Source organism: Fringilla coelebs, assembly GCF_963513975.1.
Source record: "Fringilla coelebs genome assembly, chromosome: 12".
Lineage (NCBI taxonomy): Eukaryota > Metazoa > Chordata > Aves > Passeriformes > Fringillidae > Fringilla > Fringilla coelebs.
The window spans coordinates 6,117,184-6,144,036 of NC_140038.1; the positions used below are offsets into that span (position 1 = coordinate 6,117,184).

Below are 26,853 nucleotides of genomic sequence, written 5' to 3' on the forward strand. Positions count from 1 at the left end.
ATGCTGATAAAGTGCAGTAGATAAAGGAAATGATTCTTCAAACTCTGTTGAAAACCACCTGTCACAGTCAGACTGGCCATGGAGCTGTCATCATCTGTGGACACAGCATTATTTCATACCATGTAGTGTTTACATTTGCTGTCCTTGTCTTTTCTAATCACATGAAAGCTGTAAAGATCTTTGGGTCCAGTCCTTTAACTAAGGCCAGTGGGAATTCCAATTTTTAAAATCTAGATTTCTCTGAAAACGTATTTATAGAAGCCAGTGAGGATAATTTTATGCAGGGTTTGTCTTGGAGGATAATGGGTACACATTTATTTATTTATTTATTCAGAAACAGATGTGGCCTTTTTATAGGAGGAAAAAATATAATCATTGTGTTCAGATTTAGACATGTCTGGTTTAAAATTATTCTGAGAAACAGAACTGGGCTTTCTGCAGATGACTGAAGTTATTTTTATGAATAAGACAGGCTTCTCTTTGCATATCATTTAGTTCTTACATATTTGTGCACAGCAAGTCTTTTATGTTTTATTGTTGGATCACAGAGAGAAAGGATACACAGTGAAACAGTATCACAGCTTTTTGCAGATGTCAGTTCTTCTCTACCGAGAACTGAGACTCTCCAGCTGTTACAAGGGAAAAGGGAATGCAGATTGCTGTGTGTTGGCATCTTCTTAGTGCATCAGACATCTTAATATATCTTAATCTGTTGGGTTTACTTACTGCTAATAAGATTAAATGTTGCAAAAATTCCCAAGAAATGTCTTTATTGTTAGCAGTGTTCTAAGTAGTATCAGTTGTTTTAACTATTTTGCTACTCTGGTCCTTGTAATTTGGGGGATATAACTGTTTAAGCACCTTTTGTTTTCACTCAATTTCTACAAGTGCATTCAGTGCTAATGAAATCTCCTGTGTATTACTTAGAAAAAAGATTAAAACCAGTGCAAAATGAAGTTATTATAAAAATTTAAAATCAAAATATAAACAGATAAAGATAAAATACTAACCCCAGCATCGAATACTATTATTTTACAGCATACTAAACTTTTCTTTAGAAAAGACAAATTGGCAAGAACATGAATATTGATCTCGTTCATTTGTTAGGTCCAAAATTATGTGCTTTAAGTATATGGCTGCTTCTGAGACTGTAACAATCCAAAATTGTGACAAGGGAGATCATCAGTAGCTGGAAGGAATGAAACACCCCTCACAATCAGAGTCCACAAGGGACTGGCTGCTCAGAGAGGCTGTAACATAACTGGGTTTTGGAGATTTTCTAAAGTTGTCCAAACACTTTTGGCTTTGGCAACCTGATCTAACTCACCACAAAGTCCTCTTATCTCTGCAGACTTTGTGATGAGAGTTGATGCAACATTACCTGGCTGATTTCCCAACTGCTAATAGGCATACATTCTGTTTAGAGAGGTACGGTGGATGAAATTTGCCATCTGTTCACTTGCCAACAGTCAGAGGGTAGGAGCTGGGACTTGATAATATTAATGCAGTAAAACAGGAGAAGAAGGCTTGGCTATTGAGCTTTCAACCCATGTACCCACCTCAGATTAGAACTGCTGTGGCTAATATTTATTTATGTATGCATGAGTGTGTAACAAGCACTCTAAACAGATACTTGTTGTTGCAGTTATTCATAAAACTAAAGCTCTAAATGATATTTTCAATGCAGATTTCTTGTCTTTGTTTAGGCTTCATATTTTTGGTAAAGGTTTCCCTAAGAGGTTTGATCAAATCTTGCCACATAAAATAGCACACCTACTAAGTTCAGTGTCACAATCTTGTATTTAGATTTTTTTTAGTAGTGATGGAAACATCAGATCCTCTTATGTAACAGAGTGCTGCAATAATATAAAAGAAGCTTTTATACAGCAACTAAAACATCTTTTTGATGACTTTCACTTGAGTAAAACTAATTATTCAATTCATATTTATCAAACCAATCATTAGGAAAAGGCAAGTAGAGTGCCTGGGGTTTTCCCCAGGAAGAATTAACTTTATTTGTGTAATCAATGAATGGTGGGTTAATACCAATACTTCTGTTTGTCCTGGATCTGTTCTCCTAGATACAGAATCCTTATATCATATAACTGTGGATGAGGGGGTTTTGGGGTTGTTTCCCTCTCCCCCACCCCCTTTGGACTGTTTACCTTTCTCATTGAGAACACACCAGGAATGGCACCTACCTCCAGACAGAGCAGCATTAATGTCATTTTTGAGTGGTGTCCTATCTGCAAGGGAGGCTCAGGCAGATGAACAAAGGATCGTTGGTAATAGAGGTACAATAATATGTGTCTTTTTTTTCAAGTAATATTGTAGTATTTAAACCAAACATATGGTTGATAAAATATCTAATAAAACTGCTCACAGGTTTTTCATTCTCTTTTTCCCTTTATTTTTAAAAATCTATGTAAGGTTTACTGAAATGGGATATCTGACACAAATGTGACTGGCTGGTGATCTTTCCCAGGTTAAATCACACTCCTTCTGGAGCAATTTTTGATCCACTACATCTTATGCTTATGTTTTCTGGGTAAGCACAGAATTATTTAGGTTGGAAAGGACTTTTCAGATTGAGTCAAACCTTTTGCCCTGCACTGCCCAGGCCACCACTAAATCATGTCCTTAAGAGTCACATCCACAGGTCTTTTGAACACCCCCAGGGATGGATACTCCACCCCTTCCCTGAGCAGCCTATTCCAATGCATGTTAACCTGTAGAAATTTTTTCTAGTATCCAATTTAAGCCTCTCCTGGGGCTACTTGAGGCCATTTCCTCAAACAAGATGATTTTATAAATTCATGGAGTTCTTTAAGTTCTTTAGAACAACACTTTATCAATCAGGATATTATTTAACCACATAAAAACTACTTTTTGTGGTTTTCAACAGCCTTTATAGTTGTGATTAACTTTTCTTTGTTTTTTTTTTCTGTGCAGAAATGATGATCGTTATGAAAACTGGAGCAGAAAATGGATATATCATCCTGGCTATATTGTATAATTGTAACAGAGAAAATTTACTACATTTGATTTGCACAATAGTTCTTAAATTGATGTACAACTGCCCCCAATTAGCCAGTACTTTTGCTTAAGCTTTAGTTATTCAGCTGTGGTTTGTACACACAGAAATTAAAATATTTCAAAACTTCATTTTTAAAAATCACAAGTGAAAATTCATTACCTAATAGAATGGCAGCAGGTGGTTTATTCACAATTTCCTGACACGCTTTCTTCCATTATCTCTTCCCTATGATGAGAAAAGCCAAGACTGTACAAAACAAATAAATTGAACATAAAGGTAGGCATATATACATATATGTAAGTGCTCCTAGCAAAGCTCTCTGGATTTACCTTAACTGCAGCAAGAGGGAGCTTGCAAGCCTGAAAACACAGGCTGTAACAGAACCAGAGTGCTAACAATTGCTGATCGACCTTTCATTTGTCAAACTTAAATATTTTCCTTCAGCTTTGTGGTTTTGTAAATTCTGCTTGCACTAAGCTCCACAATACATTTGAATGCTATTTAAAGCACTATTTGTCACCATGTCATATTTATGTGGTGTTGATGTATTTCACATCCTTTGAGGGTGAATCCTATTGCTAATATTGTTTTCTGCTCTGTAGAATACATTTTTAGACTAAATGTGCCATTTTGAGCTACCAAGTGCTGTGTTCCCATGAATAATTGAGCTCCTATGAGTTCAGAATGACTTTACAGAACCACTTTGAGATTAGCACCCCAGAGATTTAAAAATTTGTTCCAGGGTTGATACTGCTACCTGCAGGTTCACCACATGGAGCAGCATGTTCTTACCTCCTTTCTCTGCAGCGCTATTACCTCTAAAACATCTGGGCTTGGAGATTTTTTTCTCATTTGTGTTTACTTCCTCTGTGACCTTCCTGAACTGACAGATCAACCGTTTAAACTGCTTAACTAGCAGTTTTTAAAGCAGAAATAGAGACTAACCGTTTAAACAGTTTAATTAGCAGTTTTTAAAGCAGAAATAGTTTTCTAAGGCACTGTAAGCACACCCAGGTTCCGTCAATCCCAGGTGAACTGACGAGAGCAATTCGCCCTGGGATGGCACCGGCACCGCCAGGGCCCCAAACGCGGCGCCGCGGCCCCACAGAGGCGAACGGGCGGGACCCGCCTGAGGGGAGCCTGAGGGGGAGCTGAGGGCCGCTGGGCCGGCCGCCTTCCCCGCACCCCCGGCAGCCTCCAGCCGAACCCGCACGGCTCTCCAGGGCTGCTGAGGAGCCGAGGCGCGATGCCTGCGGGTGAGAAGCGGGACGGTGCCTGCGGGTGAGAAGCCGGGGCGCGGTGCCGGTGACGGGACGGTGCCCGCAGCCGCTCCTCCCTCACGCGGTCTCTTCGCCCACGAAGCGCCGGGGCAGCCGCGGCCACGGATCCGCGCCGCAAGGGGGCGCCGTGTGCCGCCGCGCCGACCCCGCCCCGCTCCGCGCGCTCGTTCGGCCCCGCGGCTCCGAGCGCCGGCTCGGGATCCCCCGCGGCCGCCCGGGGTCTGTCCGTGCCCGGCACTGCCGCCGCTCCGAGTCCCCCCACGCCCCCCACCTCCGCACCCCGGCAGGCGCTGGGCTGCGCCCCGCCCCGTCAGCTGACTGCCGGGGGCGCGCCCGCGCTGGGTCACGCCGCGCTCGCCGCCCCCTCCCCTGCGCTCCGCTGCCCTCCCAGCCGGCGGCCGCGGCTGAGGGGCCGCCTACGCCATGGTGCTGGAATCAGTGGTGGCGGATCTGCTGAACCGCTTCCTGGGCGACTATGTGGAGAACCTGAACAAGTCTCAGCTCAAGCTGGGCATATGGGGGGGTAAGGAGCCCCTTCCCTCTGCCGCTCCCGGGCCGCCGGAGTTACCGGGGATAGGGTCTCGCTGGCCGCGGTTACCCTGTGAGGGGTGCGCGGGCCGCGGGACCGCCGATCCCTCTGAGGGGCGGGCGGTGGGTTTGCGGCCCCCAGTGAGCAGAAGGCGAGTTCCGGGGCCGCGGCCCTCCGAGACGGACGGACGGACGGTCGGTGTGTGGCCGCACAGTCCCCGCTCCCTTGCGGCACCGCCGCTCCCCGTGTGCCCGTGGTCCCTGGCGCCCCCTCCCTCGCGTGGGTCTGTGGGCCGGGGGCAGGGGCGCACGGCGCTGGCCTCGGAGCGCTCCGAGGGAGGAAACGGCCGACACCGATAAACCCCTTGTTTTTTCTCCTATTCCTTCTCTCGGGTGCTGGGTGGAAGCACGATGGTGCTGTTGGATCTGTGGGCGGGCTCATGGCGCAGTGCCCCGGGTGGCGGGAGCGCTGGGTGCCGGTGCAGCTGATGGGGTGCTTGGGGAGCGGCGTATTTCGGTTATCGGTGTAAATAATGCGTGTTAAACAGCCGGCATAGTGCAGCTGCGTGCAGTAGCTGTTCTCGGTGAACGTATCAAAACACTTCCGTTCGCTACGCTATAGTCATACAGAAAAACAGCTGAAGTACTGCCTAGGGAAGCTGGCTGGTTTAGGTGCCTTCCCTAGGTAGGTCATCACCTTATTTTTGCTCGTCATGGTTGTGCGTATTTTAGCATTTATGCAATATTAAAACCTATACTTCAAATGGAATATACCCCTAAGGAATCTGACATTAAAGCAGTAAGAGGTATATTATGTGGGCTTTCCTTGGGTATAATTCTGTGCCAGTGTTTCATTTAGAAATCCTATTAGGTTGTCTGCGTCAGGAAAAGTTAATGTGTTTGTGAAAACAGGCACGTGTTTTTGTGGCTCTGTGATTCATGATTTTTCTTTGATGTGAAATCATGAAAAACAAGATACCATTTTCCAAGTCTCCCCTATATTGATAGAACTGCAGTTGTCATTCCCACTAAGTGAGTAATAAGAAAGGCTTCCTATTCTTGTGTGTGTATTTAATAGAGTAGAAACATGTCGACATCTAAGTTGGTGACGTTTTTATCATCTCTTCCAGCTGAAGTTTTAACCCATGTTCAGTGGCTCTTACAAATTACATGTTTATTGTGCTATTCTGTAACTGGAATAAGGTTTTCAGGTTTTATTTGTAAGTACTTGGTAGGATTGTGGTTGTGTTCCTTTTTTGAATATAAGTAATACTTGAAGTAATTTTTTTTGTACTTCTCCCTTTCTTCTAAACAGGTAATGTGGCACTTGACAATTTACAGATAAAAGAGAATGCATTGGTAAGTATCCTAAAAACTTCAAATTGGTTTTATGGGTCTAAAGACTGAGACTGAGGATAAAATGTTGCTTACTGTAGTCTCACAAAAGGATACACTGAGTTCTTTTTTACTGGTTATAAGAGGTAAGTCCTTGGTTAAGTGTTTCTAATTTTGCTCTCTTTACTGGAAGAGAGAAAGAAAAGCTGTGGTTGGAAAACAAGAAGTAACTTGCATTAAGTTCCCATACTCTTGTCTGGAAAAACAAATGAGTTGGCAAATTTTCATGTTCTTTGATTTGGCTAATAAACATCTGTACTACTGAGAGAATCTTGCTCCAAAATTTCATGAGTTTCAACTTCACTAAAGAGAAGCGTTACTATTCTGTGCATTGAAAACACATTGGATCTTTATATGACCTGATCATTGGCTTCTCTTTGTTATTCTAAAGTTTCATATTTTGCTTGTCCATTTCATCCATTCCTGATGGCTTTGTTGTACTTCAAATCTCTTGCTATAAAATCTTCATGTCTAGTAAATAAGAAAGGAAAGAAGTGTACCTTTGTACACACCTTTCCTTCATATGGGGATTGATTCATATTCCAGCAGTTCTGATGTAGAAAAATGCAAAGTTATGTATGTGACTGACCAGAGCTGAGTGAGCTGAGACCAAATCAAGAACATAAAGTAAGGGATGGTTCTGTCAGCCTTACAATTGCAATGTGTTAGATTTCCATGCCAAAGGAATTATAAGAAGGTCAGTACTGAACACCACTTAAGGGATCAAAGGAATATTATATGGTCCAATTCTTCTTTTTTCCTCTAGTTTGCCTGTCTGTACTGTCTTGTCTTCCTTCTAAGATTTTCCAGTGAAAAGAAGTAGCTTTTAATTTCTGTATGTAAATATAGTACTTTGCAAATGTAATTTAAATATATTTGATTTTTACTACTTCTTCTGTTTAATACCTTATTTTTGTCATTTACAGAGTGAACTGGATGTACCTTTTAGAATAAAAGTTGGTCAGATAGGTAAGTTTGAGTTCCAGCACAACTATTGCAATGGAAAATTTAATATAGTCTGTAAGGTCAGTCTTGCCCCTGAATTTCTTTTATCAAGCTTTCTTAAGTGTAATTAAACTCACTGTTGAAACTGGCATAGAAATTTAATGTGACTGCCATTGATGTTATCTGGCAAACCCTGTTTGTGTAACTTTACAGATTGATAAGAAAAACACATCTGAGGTTCTTCCTGGAGACATGAGTGATCAAGCAAGCTGTTTAGTGTAGACAAAGTATGTGTTGTTCTTTAAGGGACTGATCAGGCCTGTGAAGAATTCAAGTGAAATTCCTGAAACTGATGAACATGCCAAAGGTTTAGGAACTCTTAGATTTTTTTTTTTTTTTTTTTTTGTAAATTCTTTTCCCTGGTAGTCAGCATTGCTTTTCCACATGAAACATTTGTAGGAGATTTAAATATGTGTAGTATTTTTTCTTCTACTTCCTGGGAAAATCATATTCATCCCAGTGAATTGAACTTCAGTCATGATCTCAGGTTTTGATTTGAAGTATTCTGACTCAGACTGCAACTTTTTGCTTAAAATCGTGGCTTATGTTTCCTGTGTGTGTATTTTATCACTTCAAGGGCTTTATAAAATGTTCATGCCCATATGGTTTCTCTTAACCTTCTAAGGTGTTTAGGACATCAAGATAGAGGACTAGTGCTCATTAGTGCTGGAGGTGTTCTTTGGACCAAGCACAGTGGAGATGTTTGTTTTGATGTAACTCTATCTGCTTTGTTTAGATAAACTTACTCTGAAGATTCCTTGGAAGAATCTCTATGGGGAGGCAGTTGTTGCAACTCTGGAAGGCTTGTATCTTCTGATAGTTCCTGGAGCAAGTATGTAAGCTTCTCAGCAACAGTTAAATAATGGAAGAGAAAAATATCCAAGGGTACCATGTAAATGAGTCTATAATAGCAAGTAGTTCATGTGAGCCACCATTTTTACATTCTGCTCCCTCAGGGAAGTTTCTACACATGTGCTGGTGAGTTAGTAGAAGAAGGGTGGGAGAAAACAGCACCTGTTGCTTTTATGGGGATCCTTGGTTGTATCCATTCCAGGTTTAATTCAACAGCCAAGTTTTCTCTAAAATGTGCTTATCCTGAATCCAGCTTTGTGGCATGGTTTAGATCTTTAGCTGTTTTATCTGCTGATGAATTATAACAGTCAAAGTAATAATTCCATTTGTACAGTTTGGAGGGAGAGGGAAGAGAGTCAAAGAACTTTATTAGTTTTCTCTGAAATAGAACTTCTGGTGTGATGAGAAAACTTGCAAGTTCCTGGATCATGAGATATATGAATAGAAGAACTTAAAAATCTGTCTTACGTGGCACAGACCACTCTTAGGAGTCTGAATTTCCACAGAAAAATTCTTCCTGTGAAATAGTGCATAACTGTGTAAAACCAGCAGCTTTGGAGGCTGGCTGCAGAGTTCAGCAATGAGAAAAGAAGAGCCTTTCTCTCAAACAAGGTCTTTTGCAACATGATGTTGTATACGGTGTGCATTGCTTGATAATGCATTTATATAACTTGAGATTTAGGGTTAATGCTCTCCCAACTTGACTTACAGGTGTTAAATACGATGCAGAGAAGGAAGAAAAATACTTGCAGGATAATAAACAAAAGGAACTGGCGAGAATTGAGGAAGCCTTGCAGAAAGCGGCAGAAAAAGGTACTGAGTTAGTAATGCAAATCTCCACAGGAATTTGAGGACTTAGGCTGTGCTGTGAAAGAAGAGTCCTGGTTTCTAAATGACTTAATAAATTTTGTTTTTTCAAGCATCTAGCTAATCTCTCACTACAGTGCTTTGAAAAGTCTTTTTACTCTAAAGCTTGAAAGAAATGTTATTTGTTTGTTTACCATTCATTTATCCAGTTAGCTTCCATGGGAAATGGGAGTTTATTCATCCAGTATGTCTTTTATTTTCTGTTTCCTCTTGGTGCTTTAGGGGAACAGGACCATACAGAACAATAGAAAGTACATTGTGTGAGGGTAATCTTGCTTTAGCACCATAATAATAGATGTTTAACTGTGTGTCTTAGAGGTGCATGTGATAGGTTGTTCTTTGGTGAAAGGAACCTTTAAGGGGAAAGGTAAGACTTGTAAACTTGAACTGCAATGATAATGCTTTTGTTTCAGTTTCTGCTGTGCTTTTATGATGCTATACTGAGTTTGGACTGGTTTGGGAAATCAGACTCTTGTGAGCAGGAAATAATTCATGACACAACAAAACAACTGAGCACGAACATAGAAACCCATAACTTTTGCTCTAGGTCATAAAAAGTCTTAAGCTCTCAATTAAGTCCTGGTAGCTTGTTTGGACAGAAACCAAGCTCAGAACCAGTGACAGGTAACTACATGTGTTGGAGGAAGAAGTTATCACTGAAGTTTTTGTCTGAATTGAAACCTATTTGTTGGCTTGTGTAGGGGTTCTTAAGATGCCTTTCTATGATACTTGTAATGCTGAAACTCATGGAAAAGTTACTGGGCAAGAGATGATGCTTTCAACACTTGGAAAAAGGTAGTTTGGTTGTAATGCCTTTGCTCATTTAATTCTCCAGTTACAGGAGAGTCTGTGGTCTTTCTCCTGCTCTGCTAGTTTGAGAGGTACATGTGCAGTTTCCTTCAAATGGCAATCTGACAATCTGGCTGCAGTGAAGAAAGGAGCTTTGCTTTATTTCTTGTCTTTAATATGCCAGAAAGTATATGAAGGCTAAGAAAACTTCAATGAATGAATTTTGCAGCCAAATCAATCATACTGGGGTGAAGGAAGAGGTTGGTAGAGGTTTAACCTCAGTTATGTAGCATGTGGATCCTGTACAGCAGCAGCGTTCCAGCCAATGCTCTTTGCACCAGTAGCAATAGGATGAAAGGATAGTGTAATAAGATGAACTTAACCTTATGGGTACTGCTTGAGGAATTCCCATTCTGTAGCTTTATGTATTTAAGAGTGAGTCTGTGTGCCACTGGCACTTTTCTTTTTCAAGAAAAACTTCCTACATCCAGTGTTTGTAATGCTTTTGAAAAAAATCATCATAGAAAAATGATAGTTTAGTAGCTCAGCTGGTTATATAAAGAACGAGAATTAGATTCACTCATGTTTTGCAGTTTTAAACTTTAAACCTTGAGAAAGAAAAGCAAGAGGAACATTGAAATTGGATTATTTTCTACTCTAACTTGAGAAGTTCTGTTATTCTATGATCATATTTCAGTGCTAGCCATTTGTGTTTGTGGTGCTGTACTAGAATATTGTGCTCAAGAGGACTTGTGGAAGTCCTGCGTGAGCCGATCCTTTGCTTTTGCTGGATATAGAAATCTTGGAGCTCATGTTGCCCCACTGAACCATAAAATTCTAAGAAATTCAGCTCTCTCTCTAGGCTTTTGAGATTACACAATGGCTGCTGGAAAGCTAGGACGTATCTTGTATAGAAAGTTGTCAGGGTTCGTGAATTTTTTTCTGATTAATACTTGATTTATATTAACATGTTTAGAATATTGATTCAGTCCTTGGATTTAACAGTATAAATAGGCCTAGATATAATTTCCTTTGGGATGCTATTCAAATTCTGAGCAAAATGGTCATGACACTGTGTTGGTAAGGTAGTGTGAGGGGGAAGTGGAAACTGCTGACACAAGCTGATAAAATATTTTCTTTTTTCTAAGCTGTTACAATCTGTCTCTATCAGATGTCATACATGGAGACCAGAGGCTGCAGGTCTTTTGCTGCTTACAAGAAAAAATGTAAATGGCATGATTTCCCTATGTAGGTAATCACTGAAACTAGATATTCTGAAGTGAATTGTGCTGTCAGATACTGTAGTGGAAATAGTGCTGAGCCATACAGATTTGGTGAACTTAATATTAAATCACAACTTGATTTCCTTCTTTTAAACCAAATGCATTTTTTTGGTTATTTGCTGCCCTGTGGACGAAGGCACCCATTCACAAGATTGCTTGTATGGGTTGGAGAGTCTGGTTTACAAGGACACCAAGCCTGGTGGGTATGCATGGTTAGTTACATTTTATACATGCATGATGAGCAGGCAGTTTAGGTTTTTAAAAGTCCCCCTCTCCGAAGTAGAAGTGAGAAAACAATACTTGTTTGGTAAACATCCACATATTGGTTGTTCTAGAAATAAGATTTTAATGAATGTGGATTCAAGTGGAATCTTGCAATGACTTAGTCCCTTTTTAATTGAGTGGCTGTTTCAGAAGATTAGGAGACCACTTAGATTTCCATCAGTCATGTTGAGCTCAAGAATGTTATAAAATGCTGACAAGATTCTACTATAATTTTACAACACCATCTTTAGCTGTTAGGAGAGTAATTACCCTTACTTCATGTGTCTGGGATTAAGATAAAGGAAGTCCAGGCTGTCTAGAAGCCCTGGACAGACAGAATGATCTATAGCAGGTTGAAGGCATTAGCATGCTTTCCCCTGCTTCTCTTTATTTGCATTGCTCTCAAGTTAGGCAAGGAAACAGCTTCCCTTGAAGTTCAGGGGAACTATTGCATTTTGTACATGCTTTATTTTTAACTTCTGAAAACTGATTTTCAGAAATTTACACTTGGCCAAAGTTTCTTCCTAGGGCTGTTGTCTGAGCACAGGTTAAAAGGGAGCTTAAAAACATACATTTAGTTTTTCCATACTAGTGGATGTGGGTGAAGAAGAAGAATATCCTGCTTCCTTAGTTTTGTCATACTTGGGAGTGAAAGCCTGAGACCTACAAATTCAATAGTAGGTGAAGGAAGCTGTCCTTTTAAAATAACCTTGACAAAGGATTTCTTGTAGTGTTAAAAGGAACTATGCAAAAGAAAATGTTTCTATTTGTCTAGTTTTTCCTTTTTATTATTTATATGGTGACCACCCTATCACCTTACCTGCAAGACAGGTTGAAATCTTGGCAGGCAATTTCCCTCCTTTGTTTGAACAGGCTGGCAAATGGCATCAAGGTGTTCCCCATGCTTAGGTTAGGTACACTGTTATACTTGCTTCCTTCTTGCTTTGTGGGATACACCCTTCTCATGTTCCAACCCCATAAAGATAAGCACAAGCAGTATTATTGCTGAATTACTTTTGCTGGGATGGCCAGAGGAGGAAAAGAAACAGTGCAACTCACCAAACTGGTTTTCTTCAGAATTGTGGAAAAGTACGAGCATCATTTAGATAATGAAATGGTTGTGATTGTGTGGGTTGTAAAGTGTGTGTAAATAATGGAATTTCATTTCGTGCACAGCTTTTAGAATCATCATTTTTTTGTCTTTTTTGTGGTTACTGGATTTGTTCTTTGAGTGCTTTCATACCATCCTGTTGATTATCATGAGAATCCTATTGAAAAGTGCTCTTTGGGTTTCCACATACATCTATATCTTAACTTGGAAATTATGTCCTTGTATGGTAGAAGCCTTTTCTAGATGTATATTTCATGCTATGAGAAGTAGCTGATGGTTCGCTTACCACAGCTGCAACACTTGAAAAGCTTTTAATGAGACCTTCTATGCTTTAAGACAGGCTAAACCTTCTTCCATATTTTCTTATGCTTTCTTACATTTCTGCTTTACTAACTTGAATTTTATCCTTTTTCCAAAAAATTGCTTGCATTACAAAAGGACGTAAGCGTAAAAAGTACAAAAAGCATTTTAAGAGACCCTTTAGAGGTCGTGATCACTCAAAAGGTGGGTAACAGTTATGGCTTTTAACTTTAAGGCTTGATTTTGCTTTCTGTTTGGATTAGTTTTTAATAGCCTTGTCTGTCCATCCAATGAGACCTTTTTCCTCCTGTTTGAAAGAGAGGTTATAAATTAGAGCGAGTTCTTTTTGCTGTTCATCTGTTCTCTGAATCCCGTGAGACTGAAGAGTCCTTGTTTCTCGTTACTTGGATAGTTGTGCTTGTTCCTTTAATTTGAGCTAACTGTAGTATTTACAGCAGAACTGTAAAGTAGTGGCACTTCACAGTGACTGTTGGAAAAACTGCATGTGCAAGTTACATCTGTTTGTCTGATTTTTGTAAGATTCCAGTAATAGGTAAAGAAAACCTGAAACTGGTGCTGTAGCAGTAACCAGTCTTTTTCATCTCCTTTTAGCTGTTCTAAATAACTGATTTAGTGCTATGACATATTTAAACAGGAATGAAATTGATGTTGTTCCCCAAGAGGATAAGCATTGTCTATGAACACCAAACCATGCAGGGTTCAGCATTAGCATGTGGTTAAGAGTGACCATGTCCCATTGTTATGTATTTGGTCTTGGAGGAAGCTGCAGCTGTACACAGACTTGCAGTTGGAGAGAAAACCTTGTGGGGGACCCAAGATAAGCTTTGCAATTTGTCACACAAATTGCTGCTGGTGGGTGCATATGACTGCAAAAATGTTAAGGGGTTCCTTGCACTTGGAGATCATGAAGCTTTGATAAGGACTTCTGCCTTTTTTTTCCTTTGTTTTGTCAGTTAATAGGAGGAAATATGTGCTGCATGCAAAAGTGATACAATGTTTCTGGTTTTTCTGAGTTCCTGACTAATTTTTTTAATTGAAATCTAATGCTTTCTCGACTGAAACTGTTATATCATGTTCAATAGTGAAGTCTTAAATTTTTAGCAGATTTCCTGAACCTCTGAAAGCTTTTAAAGAAAATTTCTCATTGTTTTAGCAGGATGCACAAAGTGAGATAACTGCTTTGCTCACTGTGCATATGTAAAAAGTTAGGAACAGTTCAAGTAAGCTGAGTCAAAACCTGTAGCCCTTATTTTTCTCTATAGCCATGACTATTTCTTCAACTTTATCCATCTGTAGCATTTCCAAGAAAAATGTATAAGCTTGGTAGGCTGATCAATGGCATTTGCTGGAATAGCCATGTTGTAGGGAGGGTACTGAACACAGCAGTGTAGGCTGTAAAGGCAGCTAGAGGAAAAGCAGCTCACTGATCCAGCCATACTTCAGGTAAAATGCTGAAACACAGCCTGAGGTAGAGCCATATCATTACATGAAATAATGAGGGATTGTAAATATTACTCCTTGCATGTTATTGAAGGGTATTTTGTGTTAAATGACTCTGGCTTGCTCATTTGCTTCTTGAAACCCCTCACTGAGGTACTTTTAAGAGGGAACCTTTTACCTTGGAAGGAGTAGGAGTAGTATGTTAATCCAGAACCTGCTGTGTGGCAAACTGTTTTGACTGAAATTTAGACATGGGTTTTCTTGTGGTTTAGTTGTGCATGGACAGCTAATATCACATATTCAGAGTACAGATGTGCAGAAAAGGAAAAAAATAAAAAGTTGTAATCTAAATAAGTGAAAACTGTAATGTTAATTTAGAGGAAATATTAAATTTACATTGCTGTAGTTGTTGTTGTAATGAAATTCAAGATGCAATTCTTTCACTAAATACTGACTTTTTAAAAATTCTTGTTCTAGACAAACCAAAGGAGGAGAAGAAGGATACTTTCTTGGAAAAGCTTGCCACTCAAGTTATAAAAAATGTGCAAGTCAAAATCACAGGCATTCACGTTAAATATGAAGATGATGTAAGTAACTGTGACATGTTATCTTCATTTTAAATTGGACTTCAATGCAGTTCTAATTCTCTTGTCCATAGAGAAACTGTATTTGCCACCTTGAAAAAGTTGCTGTTGTTTCTTCTGCACCTCTTCAAATAACTTGCCCCAGATATGATTGAATGCCGGAAATATGGATATGTGAAACAGATGTTCTCTTTCCCCTTGTCCAGTGCTGCCTTGCTCAGTAAATATGGGCAGTGTCTGTTCTCACATATTGCTGCATGCAGTGGATGCACAGAATTGTTCAGTGTCCTGGGGAGAGTCCAGACTGGCAGAAGCTGAAGGATTTACAGAAGGGTCTGAAGACGACTATTAAAACCACTCAATTGATAAACAAGAATGTTTGTTTATATGAACCATATTTCTAGTTTTATCTTCCTTTAGTGAAATGATTAAGCAGTTTGTTATGAGATAATTGAGTTTAAAAGAAAAGGACTGGATAATATGGTATTTCTCAAACCTTTCTTTGGAACTGTTTTTAGAGACAAAGTTAAAGAGGTCATAGAAGTGCATATCATAAGGTGATACAGCTGACTGAGATGTGGTACTCTAATTTTTTTTCCTGTATGATGATATTAGAATCCAAAAGAAAATTTTCAGTTTGAAGTCTTAAGTCTTTACACTACAGCCGTGTTAGTTTTGCCCTATCTTAGTGGATTCTAGTAATGTTTCAGTTAGATTTACTAAGCAAAGGAAGTTGCTCAGAACAGTTCAGGATTTCAGTCATCTTTAAGGGCTACATTTGTCTGCAGCAAGAGAAGTAAATGCCTGTTATTTTTCTGTTTTGTAGATCACAGACCCACAGTGCCCGATTTCCTTGGGAATGACGTTGGGCGAGCTTAGTTTACTGGTAATGTGTGTGTGAATGCATGTTCTTGGGTGTGCAGTTTTTGGAGTAGCAGAAAGGAAAAGGAACATAGTAAGGAGATACAGTGACAGTGTGCACACAGCTGTAAGGGAAAACAGTCTTTTATAAATGCAAATAGTACTGGCAGTTTGAGCAAGCAGAAGGGAAGAGGATCAAGGAACGTAACACTTTCTGAGACTTGGTGATTTGTTCTAATGATCTGAGTGACCTTTGTTACTGGGCAGGTTATATCCAGGCATAGTAAATGAAGGCAAACATTGCATCATGGTGATCAAGAGTTTGGTATTTTGTCAGGCCTTTTGAGAAATGGGGAGTGAAAATTTCAGCTAACCTCTCTTTGTCTTAGCTGTTAAGCATTTTATGGGTAGGATGAGGAGTTGAATATCAAAGTATGAAAGTAAACTGACAGATTTTTGTATGTTATCTTGATGTGTGTGTATGCAGAAAAACTGGATGCATTTGTTGCTTGGAAGCATAGGATAAACCCACAAATATGTTAGCTAAGATGCACAAAATTGCTTTTATCACTTTCAACTTTTAGACAACAAATGAGAACTGGACACCTTCCATTCTGAATGAAGCTGCAAAAATAATATACAAGGTAATGTATTGTGGGTTTTTTCCTACACAAGTGAAGAAAGCAACTGATCTTGGAGACTAGTAAACCTGGGGCTCTAAATAGAAGTTGGAAAAAGTTTGCTTTTTGAATTCTCCTGGTTTTCTTTATTTTTGATGTATGTTTAAGCACAAGTGGAGCACAAATACCTGTTTTTATGTAAGGCATAAACTTAAACTCCATAGTTGAAATAATTTAGCTTAAATGTGAATGCTGATCCCCTTGTTCAATGCACTGTACAGCAAGCCTGTGTGGAATCTGTGATTTCAAACATGTTGTCAAATTACCATTTCCTAATCTAATTTGTATTCCTAGTGTAATTGGGATTCTGGGAGCTAAGCAGTCTCTCTGTTCTCCCTGCCCACCTCCTGAACCACCCCCAAGCCTGTGCAGAAAGGAGTACAGAGATCTAAGGAATTATAGGAGCAATCTAAGAAGGGTTTAATAGTCTTGGCTTCTTCATTAGGCCAAGTACCGGTTTTGTGCACCTTGTCCCTGTAATCCAGGGTCATGTTTAACAGATGTGCATGAATGTGTGCTTTAAGAACTTGCAATTCAATTATCATATCAAAATATTGTCAGATTAAGTACATCTCAATCCTAATGGTTCATTTGCTGTCTTATCTGCTTTCATGTGTTTTCTATTTTCACAAATGGAAAGCTAAATTCTTAGAATGGGTTGAATACAGAGTATGCAGTTTGTTGCATGTTTTCTTTCCTGTGCAGCTCTTGTGCCTGGACAGCCTCAGTGCTTATTGGAACATACACAGCAAAATGTATTACCATGGCTCCCGTGAACAAATACTGGTAATGTAGAAGAAGAAAATGCATTAATTACTCTATTCTCTGGCTCTTGTAGTATTCAAAACTACACCACGCTGATTTCTACCTGATCCTCACACTTATGGTCACTGTATTCAGGGTCATATGTTAATCCATTGCACTATTGTTAATATTTTGTGAACCTCGTTTGTTATCAACCCCTATAGGGTTTAGACATGATATATTTTTCACCTATTTTGTTTATAAAGGTGTTCTGTGTGTCCTTGTACAATACTACTACTTTCCCTTTTTCTTTTGTGCTCATCTTTTATGAGCACAATATACCTTTCTTTTTGTTTTATTTTGTCCTTAACAAATAATGTACTTAACCCAGTGAGCTTAATTCTAACATCAAAGATCAAATCAAAACTGTGAAGTGCTTAAAGCCATCCAGCTGTCTAAGAAGAGCCAAGTTCATTTGGCATTACCTGTCTGTGGATGTTTTCCTTTCTCTGAATCTCAGTCTGAAGTGAAAACACAAATTGATACACAAATTGACAGCTGCAAAAGTCTGCAAAATATACGTGAACTTAACTTGGTCTACTCAAAGTTTTGAGAACTCTAAACAAGTAATGGTCTTCAGCAATTGCTAGACAGTATTGTATCCCTTTACAGGATCAGCTGAAAAGAGGAATTCCCTGTCATGGTCACCAGCCTGAAGACTACCAGTACAGTAAGTTAGCTGGGAATGAGTGAATCTAAACTGGTCTGAGCATGTTAGTGTTCAACAGCCTGATCTGATCCTGCACACCTGGCCATACTATTGTCATTTTAGAAAAACCATAGTGTAATAGAACATAGTAGGGCTTGTTTGAATGCTTTTTGAATATTGCAGGACTATCTTAATTGTCATTGGTAGGATTTGCATCCTGATTTTGTGGGGCTGTAGCATGCATATGTATTGATGTGGTTGATCTATTCCTTGTTATATTTACGTAAAAGATCTATCTCATTTTTTTAATCTTCAAGTTTTCAGACCAGTGTCAGCCTCTGCAAGACTCTACATCAACCCATATGCAGAAGTAGAACTGAAAACTCCTAAGATTGATTGTAATGTAGAAGTACAGAGAATTGTCATTGAATTCACGAAGCCACAGGCAAGTTGGTTTGGTATTTATGACCCATTTCAGTTTGTGATGAACTACAGTGTTTTTTCACTGGAAAACATTCTTAGGGATTTGTGTGGTTATATGCCTGTAGAATTTCTGAACTGTTTAGCAGTACCCGTGGGAGAAGTGTAGGATGTTTTCCCCTCTGTGTAACACTGCTGTGTTACACAGCACTTCCTGCTGATTCTTGTGCTCTGACACTCTTACCTATGGACCCTCTGGGGACCACATAATCTGTATTTCGCCCTTTCAGTAGCATTCTTTTCACCTAGAGAATGCAATCATGAGTAGCCCTTACCTTATTAAATTATAATCCAGTGTTATAACTGTAGAGATGCCAAAGTACAAGCAAGGGTGGGAATGACTGGAGTGTGCTCGCTTTGACAACAAAGCCTGCTGAAGTATCAAGGAACTAATTTAGATGGCTCCCTAGAAATTTTGTGTTCTCATTTATTGAGAGATAACTTGCTGTTAGTTGGCTAAAGAGCTTTTTAGCTCTCACTGATGTCAAAGTGTGTATATATATATAGTTCAGAACTGTACCAGTAAGGTGCACTAAGGTAAATGCAGCTCTAAAATGAGGGCAACTGCATTGACAAACAGATGAAGCTGGTTTGAGAAAGCCTGGGAGGTTGTGCTGAGCAGGCTGGTAAAACTACAAACTGTTGTTCTTGGAGGGAAGCAGGGCTTCAAAGCGGTGTTCTTTGAGAAGAATGGGTGCAGTCGGTCCACTTTCAGGTACTAATGAAAATGCATGGACTTGAATTTCTGTGTAGTTTGAGGAATACTGGAGGCCATGGTATACATGCAGTTGGAGCAGTGCCTGCAAACAAAACCTGAACCTCTGCTAAGAAACTTGTTTTCCTGTGTTTAGTACCTCAGCATGATAGACCTGCTGGAGTCCATAGATTACATGGTTCGCAATGCGCCCTACAGAAGATTCAGGCCAAATGTACCTCTCCATAAAAATGCCAGGGAATGGTAAGCTGTGTACATTCATGCATTCTTTGGGAGATGCTGGAGTCTTCTCCAGTCTCTTCATTCTCCTTTGTGATTAAAAGTAGTTTTAAAACTACTCACATGCTGATATAACTTCCACAGAGCTTTGCCTAGCCCTTAGATTCAAGTGGTAAAAGATCCAGTTGATGAAAATCTCACTTGCTAAGCTGAAGCCCCCAAAATTTGAACAAAATGCCAATGCTGTCACTAGAGGTTAAAATGTAATTTTAGAATGGCTAAAGAAAAAACTTGGCAAATGTTATACAAGGGAAACATGTGTGTCAGCTGTAGATTTGAACTGATATGCTTTTTATTGGCTTTTTTCCAAGTACTGATGCTGATTATCAAAGTACTTAAGTGCACTTAGTGCTGTAACAGCCCAAATTTGCAAATGTACTGAAGTCAATAATGAAGGTTTGTAGCTCTTCACCCATTAAATGTGAGCCCTTTGTCCATTTATCAAAAGTGATGTTGAGAACATTGAAATTTTTATAAGCCAAGTTACTCAAATCACAAGTGGTGAACAAAGTGTTTGCATACTAATAAACTACCTCTGCAACCTGTAATTTCATTTGTAATGCACAAATGAAATGGGAAGTTGTTCACAAATAGGGAATTATTGTAGGTGGAAATATGCAGGTAACAGTGTTCTGGAAGTTCACATCAGAAGACGTACTCGGATGTGGTCATGGAGTAACATAAAACAGCACAGGCAGCTTCTGAAGAGCTACAAGAATGTGTACAAGAACAAGCTAACACAGAGTAAACTGTCAGAAGAAACACAGAGGCAAATCCAGGTATGAGTCTTTTCTCTTTGGAGGAATTATATTTTGGTCCCTCTATGAAATAATTCTTTAGCTATAATTAAGAGTAATCCAGGTTGATGGTTTTACAAGAACACAAGAGGTCTGTGAAAATACCTTCTTAATCTGAAGTTCTGTGTAACCTATTGTAGAAAACAAAATAAAATACTCGTAAAGTCCCATTAAAAACCATCTGTCTTTGGTTGAGGATTAATGAGCATGGATACTTTTAATGAAGTGCAAGAATAATCTAGTTAAAATCAATGTTAGGCAGTTTAGTTTTTTTTTCTTATCTTCTAGTGAACTTTGCAGCTGGGTCTGGGATATACCTGTGATAGAAATAATCAGAGCTAGAAATAAATTGGAATGTAAATATGAAGGAGCTGTTAAAAAAATTATAGTGGAGAGCCTTTCCTAAATGTGTTTTAGCAGCAAATAACTTGATCATGCATTTTTCTAGGACCTAGAAAGAAAACTTGACGTCTTCAATACAGTCTTAGCAAGACAACAAGCACAAGTTGAGGTAAGGACTCGTTTCTGTTCAGTAATATTGTAGCACTTCAAATAGGATGGTTTTATCATGGTAGTATTTTTAAAAACATTTTGCTGATGTGTATGATAGGATAGGTAGGTTGGAAGACAAGTTTCCTATCCTTCCAGGACAAGAGTGAAGTGATTTCCAAGCTGGAAACCAGTTCAAAAACAAGCTCAAAATTTAAAATGGTACAGAGTTGGTCCTCAGGTTTGTTACTACCAGGTTAAGAAATCTACTAGATTTAGGAATGTAAATGCTTTTTGTACTCTCCTAAATACTGTCTTTTTGTATGGTTCCTACCTTTTTGTAGTCTAAATGCTGGTGAAATGAATAGAAATAACTGTCCAAAGTAAAAATAAGGCTTGCTTGTGTCTGTGCATGCACAGATATGCAGAGACATGTCCCTCACCCTGGGCCTCTGTTTGGCTCTGTCTGATGAGTCAAAGATCTCTTAATTCCTTGTGGTGTGGTGTTGCTGTCCCTCAGTTAAATACATGTTCAACATGCACACATACATGGATTATTTACAGAAAAATACTAATACTATAAATTATGTATTTTGTCTAATTTGTTTTAATTTTTGGTTTGTAGACAATAAGATCAGGACAAAAACTACTGAAGAAGAAGGGCACTGAAGCAGAAAAGAAAAGTGGAGGATGGTTTAGTGGTTTCTGGGGTAAAAGAGAATCTAGGATTAAAGAAGATGAAGAATCACTCGTACCTGAAAGTAAGTGTGGATTGTAATGCACTAGAGAGATTTTACATCTTCTTATACATTAAAAATAATACAGTATTTTTGCTTCCTACTATGCAGGAGAGGGTAGGGCATAAGCAGTGCATTTCATGGCACCTCTTACTGAATATTGGGCTGGCAAATAAGGCATTATTCTAAATTGGCCATAAGCTTTTCAGAACCTTCATGAGGAGAAAAATATGGAACTTAAAGCTATAGTGATAATTGCCAACGATTGGAATACTCTGTTTCTGGTGATTTGCTGTCTGGACCAGAGATTTGATCTACTAAAAGTCCTGAAATCTATTTTCATCATGAGTGGCTATGGATCCTTTTGTAATAAAAATTAAATTGATTTCTGTGCTACATCCACACCACCATATATGAAGAGTCTTTTATGAATTATTTCACAATCTGGAAGAATCAATGGAATGCATCACCACAGCTAAAGTAGTAGGAGGCAAATGGGAAGAAAAGTGGTAAATTGTTATTTACTAAGGTGCAAATTATGTGTGTTTTTGGTTTTTAGCTCTTGATGAACTAATGACACCAGAGGAGAAAGCTAAACTTTATACTGCTATTGGATATAGTGACAGCTCCCATCACCTTTCATTACCAAAGCAGGTAAGCGACCCATGGGATGGTTTAAAAAAAACAAACCACACAACAAATGAAAGATGCCTTCAGCTCTCTCATTACCCTGAAGAAATGTGAAGGCTTCAAATTCAGGTAGGAAATATTTGATCCTTCTGAAGTTGCTGATTTATGCAGTCATAAAATGGTACATATATTGCAAAGTCAGAACCCTCTCTTGGCAAGGCCTGACTTGATATTTAGCAGAAAAAACAATAAAGGCATACAAGCTGTGTCTTCTGAAATGTAGTTATTTAATGGGATTATAATGATTTTCATTGATCTAGTGAGTCCTCTACTGAATGTAGTTTAGCTATGCTTGCTTCAGGGTTTAAAAAAATATTCCTTAATGCTGGAAAGAGTGAGACTATATTTGCTCTGCTTTGTTGAACTACACTATTGTATGTTAAGAAATAATTGGTAAACATTGAATGAAGTAAAGAATCTGTACTTTGCTTTCTGCATAGAGATGAATTTTTGATTTTAGTTAACTGGAAAAACTTAGACACATTTTAGTTTGTTGAAATGAGGAGTTCTGAAAATTTTTTCTTATTCAGATGATTAATTTCAGTTTCCTCTGTTCTTCTCACTAGTATGTTGCCCATGTTGTGACACTGAAGCTGTTAAGCACTTCTCTTACAATTAAAGAAGACAAGAATGTGGCAGAAACTCTAAAAATACAGATAATTGATCTGAGTACCAAAATATCACAGCGGCCAGGAGCACAAGCCATTAAGTAATTGAAGTGATATTTTCTTTTTGTAGAAACATCTCTGCCCCTCCTCACCCCACTCCCCAGCTTCTTAACTTTTCTTGAGTAATGCTTGTTGTATATTGCCTTTATAAATTTGTAGGCATTCTGTAATTGTACTCTGTTGTAAATAATGTAATTTGGTGAATAACGTAGAATGGAAGGAAGAAGGGAATTCTGTCTGCTGGTTTTTAGGAACAATGGCAACCTTGTTCTTGAATATAAGTATTGAAGTGCTGAATATGACTTTTGGGAAGTGATGGCTAAGCCATGGGAAATGGTGAGGCCCACACACTGCAGCCAAGCTAGTGAAAGTGTTACTCACTGTCTACAGAAATGAGAAATTATGTGTTTGTGCTGTAGGTGGGAGATCAGCCGGAGCACAAGATATTGAGACCTTCCTGTATTTTAAGAGAGGGCACACTAGAAATATTGAACAAAAATTATTGGATTACACAGTCAATGGATAAGATTGCCAGTGTCTGGAAAATGAATCTGTGCACTTTTTGCTTTCATTTGCACTTCTTTCAGTTCAGGCTTCATACATAAGATCACCAGCTCAGCCACTGACACATGAAATGTTTTTGCTGAAAACCATTCTGGAGAATTTTCAAGGTGCAGCTTGAATGCTGCACAAAAACAAAGAGCTTTGACATTATTTTACATAAATGCATGCTATAAAATTTAGTTGTCAAGACTGAAGCAGTAGAACAGATAGTCTTATAAGTTTTATGTTTCTGAAAAAAATGTAGTTCAGTTATCTCAACAGAGCCAGGCATATGACACCAATTATGGCCAAAATGTTGCCTCCCAAAGTCAGGAATTTCAATGGTGGAGGCACAGAACCTGAAAATCAGTTTCTTGTGTAATAGGTACTTTTAAGGGTGAGTGAAGTTAGTGTGGTCTGGTGGTGTTCAATGGCTTTCTTCAAAGGTGTTTTCCTACAGACTCCACTTAGCACTGTTGTCAGGGCAGTTCTCAGTACAGAATTCCCATTTGCACCAAAAGAAGTCTGTAACTGCTTTTTACATGCATACACAGCAGTAAACATTCCTACACTTTTTATTTATGTTACATAAATATTCTGCCTTTCTTTTCTCTTGCAACTGATTCTAACCCTTGCCCAATTAAGTATTTTTAACTATTCATTTTCTTTAGGGTTGAAGCAAAGCTTGAAAACTGGTATGTTACAGGCCTGAGACAAGAAAACATTGTGCCATCTCTTGTGGCTTCCATAGGGGATAGCAGATCTTCTCTGCTGAAGATTGAGTTTGATGTTAACCCAGAAGACAGTACAGCTGACCAGAGCCTTACTATTGAATCACAGCCTGTGGAAGTAAAATATGATGCAGTGAGTAGTAACCAAAACTTTCAGGTGTTTCTGAGTCCTCTTTCTCTGCTCTTACTTTCTTGGCTCTGTCCAGATCTGATTTTGAGTTTTTGTTGAGTGACTTAAATGTGTGATGCTATATAATGCTGATTCTTGTCTTTTTTTCTTCTTTTTTTTTTTTTTTTTTTTAGAAAACAATAAATGCAATGGTAGAATTCTTTCAGACAAGTAAGGGAATGGATCTTGAAAGATTAACAACAGCCACATTAATGAAACTGGAGGAAATCAAGGAAAGAACTGCTACAGGTAAGATAGTAACAAATCTCAGTGAAGATATTTCTGTGTGATTACTCCTTAAAATGTTTCCATGTGATTACCCAAACACTTGGTTTATGTTTAGATTGATGACCAAATAGTAGGATTGGGATTTTTCCTTGAGTTGGTGCCCACATTTCATCTCTGGGATAGAGTTAATTACTTCTTACTTCATTGCTTGGAGATTTAGTGAATGTTTTGTGGGAAGGAGCTTGAGTTTAGTAAGAAATCAGTAGAATGCTATGAAAGTCTTGATTCAAGAGGCTTTCTCTTTCAGATAACATCTTTTATATGCTGACTGTCACAGTTGTTTCACTTGTGAATAGCATTGACATTTCCATGGCCTTTCCTTTTCCTTTAAGGATTAGCTCACATTATTGAAATGAGGAAAGTCCTTGACTTGAAGATTAATCTGAAACCTTCCTACCTTGTGGTTCCACGGACTGGTTTCTACCATGAAAATTCAGATTTGCTGATTTTGGACTTTGGTACATTTCAGGTATGTAAATGATATCTCTTAGAACCTCAAGGGAAGCAAATATTCTCTTTTAACATCTGGAAGCATCTTGCTTTCAGAAGGCAGGGGGATTGTCTGTGTCAGCATATTTTTAACTCAGCATATTTCTGACCAAATAGATTTGGGTCAGCAGTTTGATCAGAGTTGTCAGGGTATCTTTGATGTACTTGTACTGTTAATCCTCTCCAGGAAGCATGTTCATGTTACAATCATGATTGTAATACATTATCATTTAGTATCTTTCATTTCTTCAGCAAAATACATGAACTTTTGTTTCCTGTTTTGTAATATTATAGCCTTTTATTAATAAAAGACAAGATAGTTTTTCTCTTGAACTTTGAAAATTAATTGTTTCTCTAAAATGGAAAGATTGCAATCATTTAACTTGATTTGACTGATCAAATATTTATTTTAGTTGTATTGCATACGTAAAATTATAGATTAGTGAAAAAAAAATTTGAGTAGTTTGAATTAAGTGGATTGATAGAAGTAACAGCAAAAAAAAAATCTACTTAGCAAGAATAAGTGAAGTGTGAAGTGATTTATTATATTTCTTATTATGTAAGAGTCCAGATGTCAGTTATTAACCCCTGTGAATCATCTTTTCATCTTCACTAGAATGAATAGCACGTGTCTGTTTTAAAGACTTAACTTTCATTTTGTTTGCTATGTGTTTAGCTGAACAGCATAAATCAAGGCAGTACTGAAGCTTCTAACTTTTCATCTTTAGAGGAGATTATGGACAAAGCTTATGACAAATTTGATGTGAAAATTAAAAATGTGCAACTTCTTTTTGGAAGAACAGGTAACAAAACAACATAGCTGCTGTTTATGCAAAAGATTGTCAAAGGCTACCTACCTGTAATATTGAAATATGTTTTTCAAGGAAAAAAAGACAAACTAAAATCAGTAGTTAATGAAAAGATAGGTTACAATACATGTTGGGTGCCAAACTTTGAAAAAATGGGTTAGTTTTTGCTCATGTTTTGTTTGGACCTGTGCATCACTTCAGTGGTAGCAATGAATGTAATGTAAATAAAATCAGCTGTTACATTTTCCATCATACACAGGAAAAGCACTGCTAAAATTTGCCTTAGTTTTTCACTTAAGTTTGTGTAATCAACAGAATGCTAGGTTGCTCTTCTATCTTTTATCTGTCTATCCATATGTTTTTCTAGGGGTAGATACATCTTTTAGTGTAGAATTGGATTTAGTGCTGCTAAGGCAGCAACGTGCACAGGTGGAATGAAAAGCTCTTAAAATACTTGACCTTAGTTGTTTTAGGTTTAAGTTGTTTTTTTTACCATCCTAGTGATGCCATTTGTTTACTTTAATGATGCCTTAATTAAAGCAATTAGCAAGTGATGGTTTTTTTTTCATCTAAATTTACTGGACATTTTCAGGTGAGGACTGGAAGAAGGCTCGTTTTCAACACCCATCAACTTTGCACATTTTGCAGCCTATGGATATCCATGTACAATTGGCAAAATCAATGGTGGAAAGAGATTCCAGGATGGCAAAGTAATGTATTAATATTGAAAAGACTCATTTAGAATTAGAGGAAAGAAAGGTGCTTTCCCTAAAGGTTCATTTGCACTTTTTAATTTGAAGGTATCAACTAAGAACCCCAAAATAGGCAACTACTGTTGGGACAATATTTTTTTGGGTAGTGGTTCCCTGAAGCTGGTTACTAAATACTGCTTAGGTCCAAGCCCTGTTTTAATGCAGAATCCCTGGCTTTACTGTGATATGATCTTTATATAGGAGTATCCATATTGTTAAGATTTAAATGAAGAATTGGTACCTTTTGTATAGGAGTTTAATCAGTTGGTTTTTTTTAAAAAGGTTTAAAGTGTCAGGAGGACTTCCTTTGGTGCACGTCAGACTCTCTGACCAGAAAATCAAGGCAATCTCTGATCTGATTGATAGCATTCCACTGCCTCAGAAGTCATATATGTCAGTTCCAAGCACAAAGGTAAGCTGACTACAGCTAAGAAAACTTTAATAAAACCCCAAACAAGCAGAAAAAC

At 38.4% G+C, this 26,853-nt stretch overlaps 1 protein-coding gene across 3 annotated transcripts in view; it reads left to right on the forward strand.

The window, feature by feature from the left end:
* The first annotated feature begins 4,710 nt into the window (after positions 1–4,710).
* Positions 4,711–26,853, forward strand: part of VPS13C (vacuolar protein sorting 13 homolog C) — a 75,145-nt gene continuing 53,002 nt past the window's right edge. For all 3 annotated transcript variants that reach the window (XM_084213574.1, XM_084213576.1, XM_084213575.1), the window contains exons 1-23: positions 4,711–4,840; positions 6,161–6,204; positions 7,167–7,209; positions 7,982–8,077; positions 8,809–8,910; positions 14,650–14,759; positions 15,583–15,642; positions 16,202–16,261; positions 17,003–17,083; positions 17,714–17,771; positions 18,068–18,195; positions 19,082–19,188; positions 19,832–20,003; positions 20,470–20,532; positions 21,136–21,271; positions 21,807–21,901; positions 22,504–22,646; positions 23,820–24,012; positions 24,183–24,297; positions 24,669–24,805; positions 25,502–25,628; positions 26,227–26,344; positions 26,669–26,798. In XM_084213574.1, the coding sequence (XP_084069700.1) occupies positions 4,741–4,840; positions 6,161–6,204; positions 7,167–7,209; positions 7,982–8,077; positions 8,809–8,910; positions 14,650–14,759; positions 15,583–15,642; positions 16,202–16,261; positions 17,003–17,083; positions 17,714–17,771; positions 18,068–18,195; positions 19,082–19,188; positions 19,832–20,003; positions 20,470–20,532; positions 21,136–21,271; positions 21,807–21,901; positions 22,504–22,646; positions 23,820–24,012; positions 24,183–24,297; positions 24,669–24,805; positions 25,502–25,628; positions 26,227–26,344; positions 26,669–26,798 (2,418 nt within the window). In that variant the 5' untranslated portion in view covers positions 4,711–4,740. The remainder of the gene's footprint in view (positions 4,841–6,160; positions 6,205–7,166; positions 7,210–7,981; positions 8,078–8,808; positions 8,911–14,649; positions 14,760–15,582; positions 15,643–16,201; positions 16,262–17,002; positions 17,084–17,713; positions 17,772–18,067; positions 18,196–19,081; positions 19,189–19,831; positions 20,004–20,469; positions 20,533–21,135; positions 21,272–21,806; positions 21,902–22,503; positions 22,647–23,819; positions 24,013–24,182; positions 24,298–24,668; positions 24,806–25,501; positions 25,629–26,226; positions 26,345–26,668; positions 26,799–26,853) is intronic.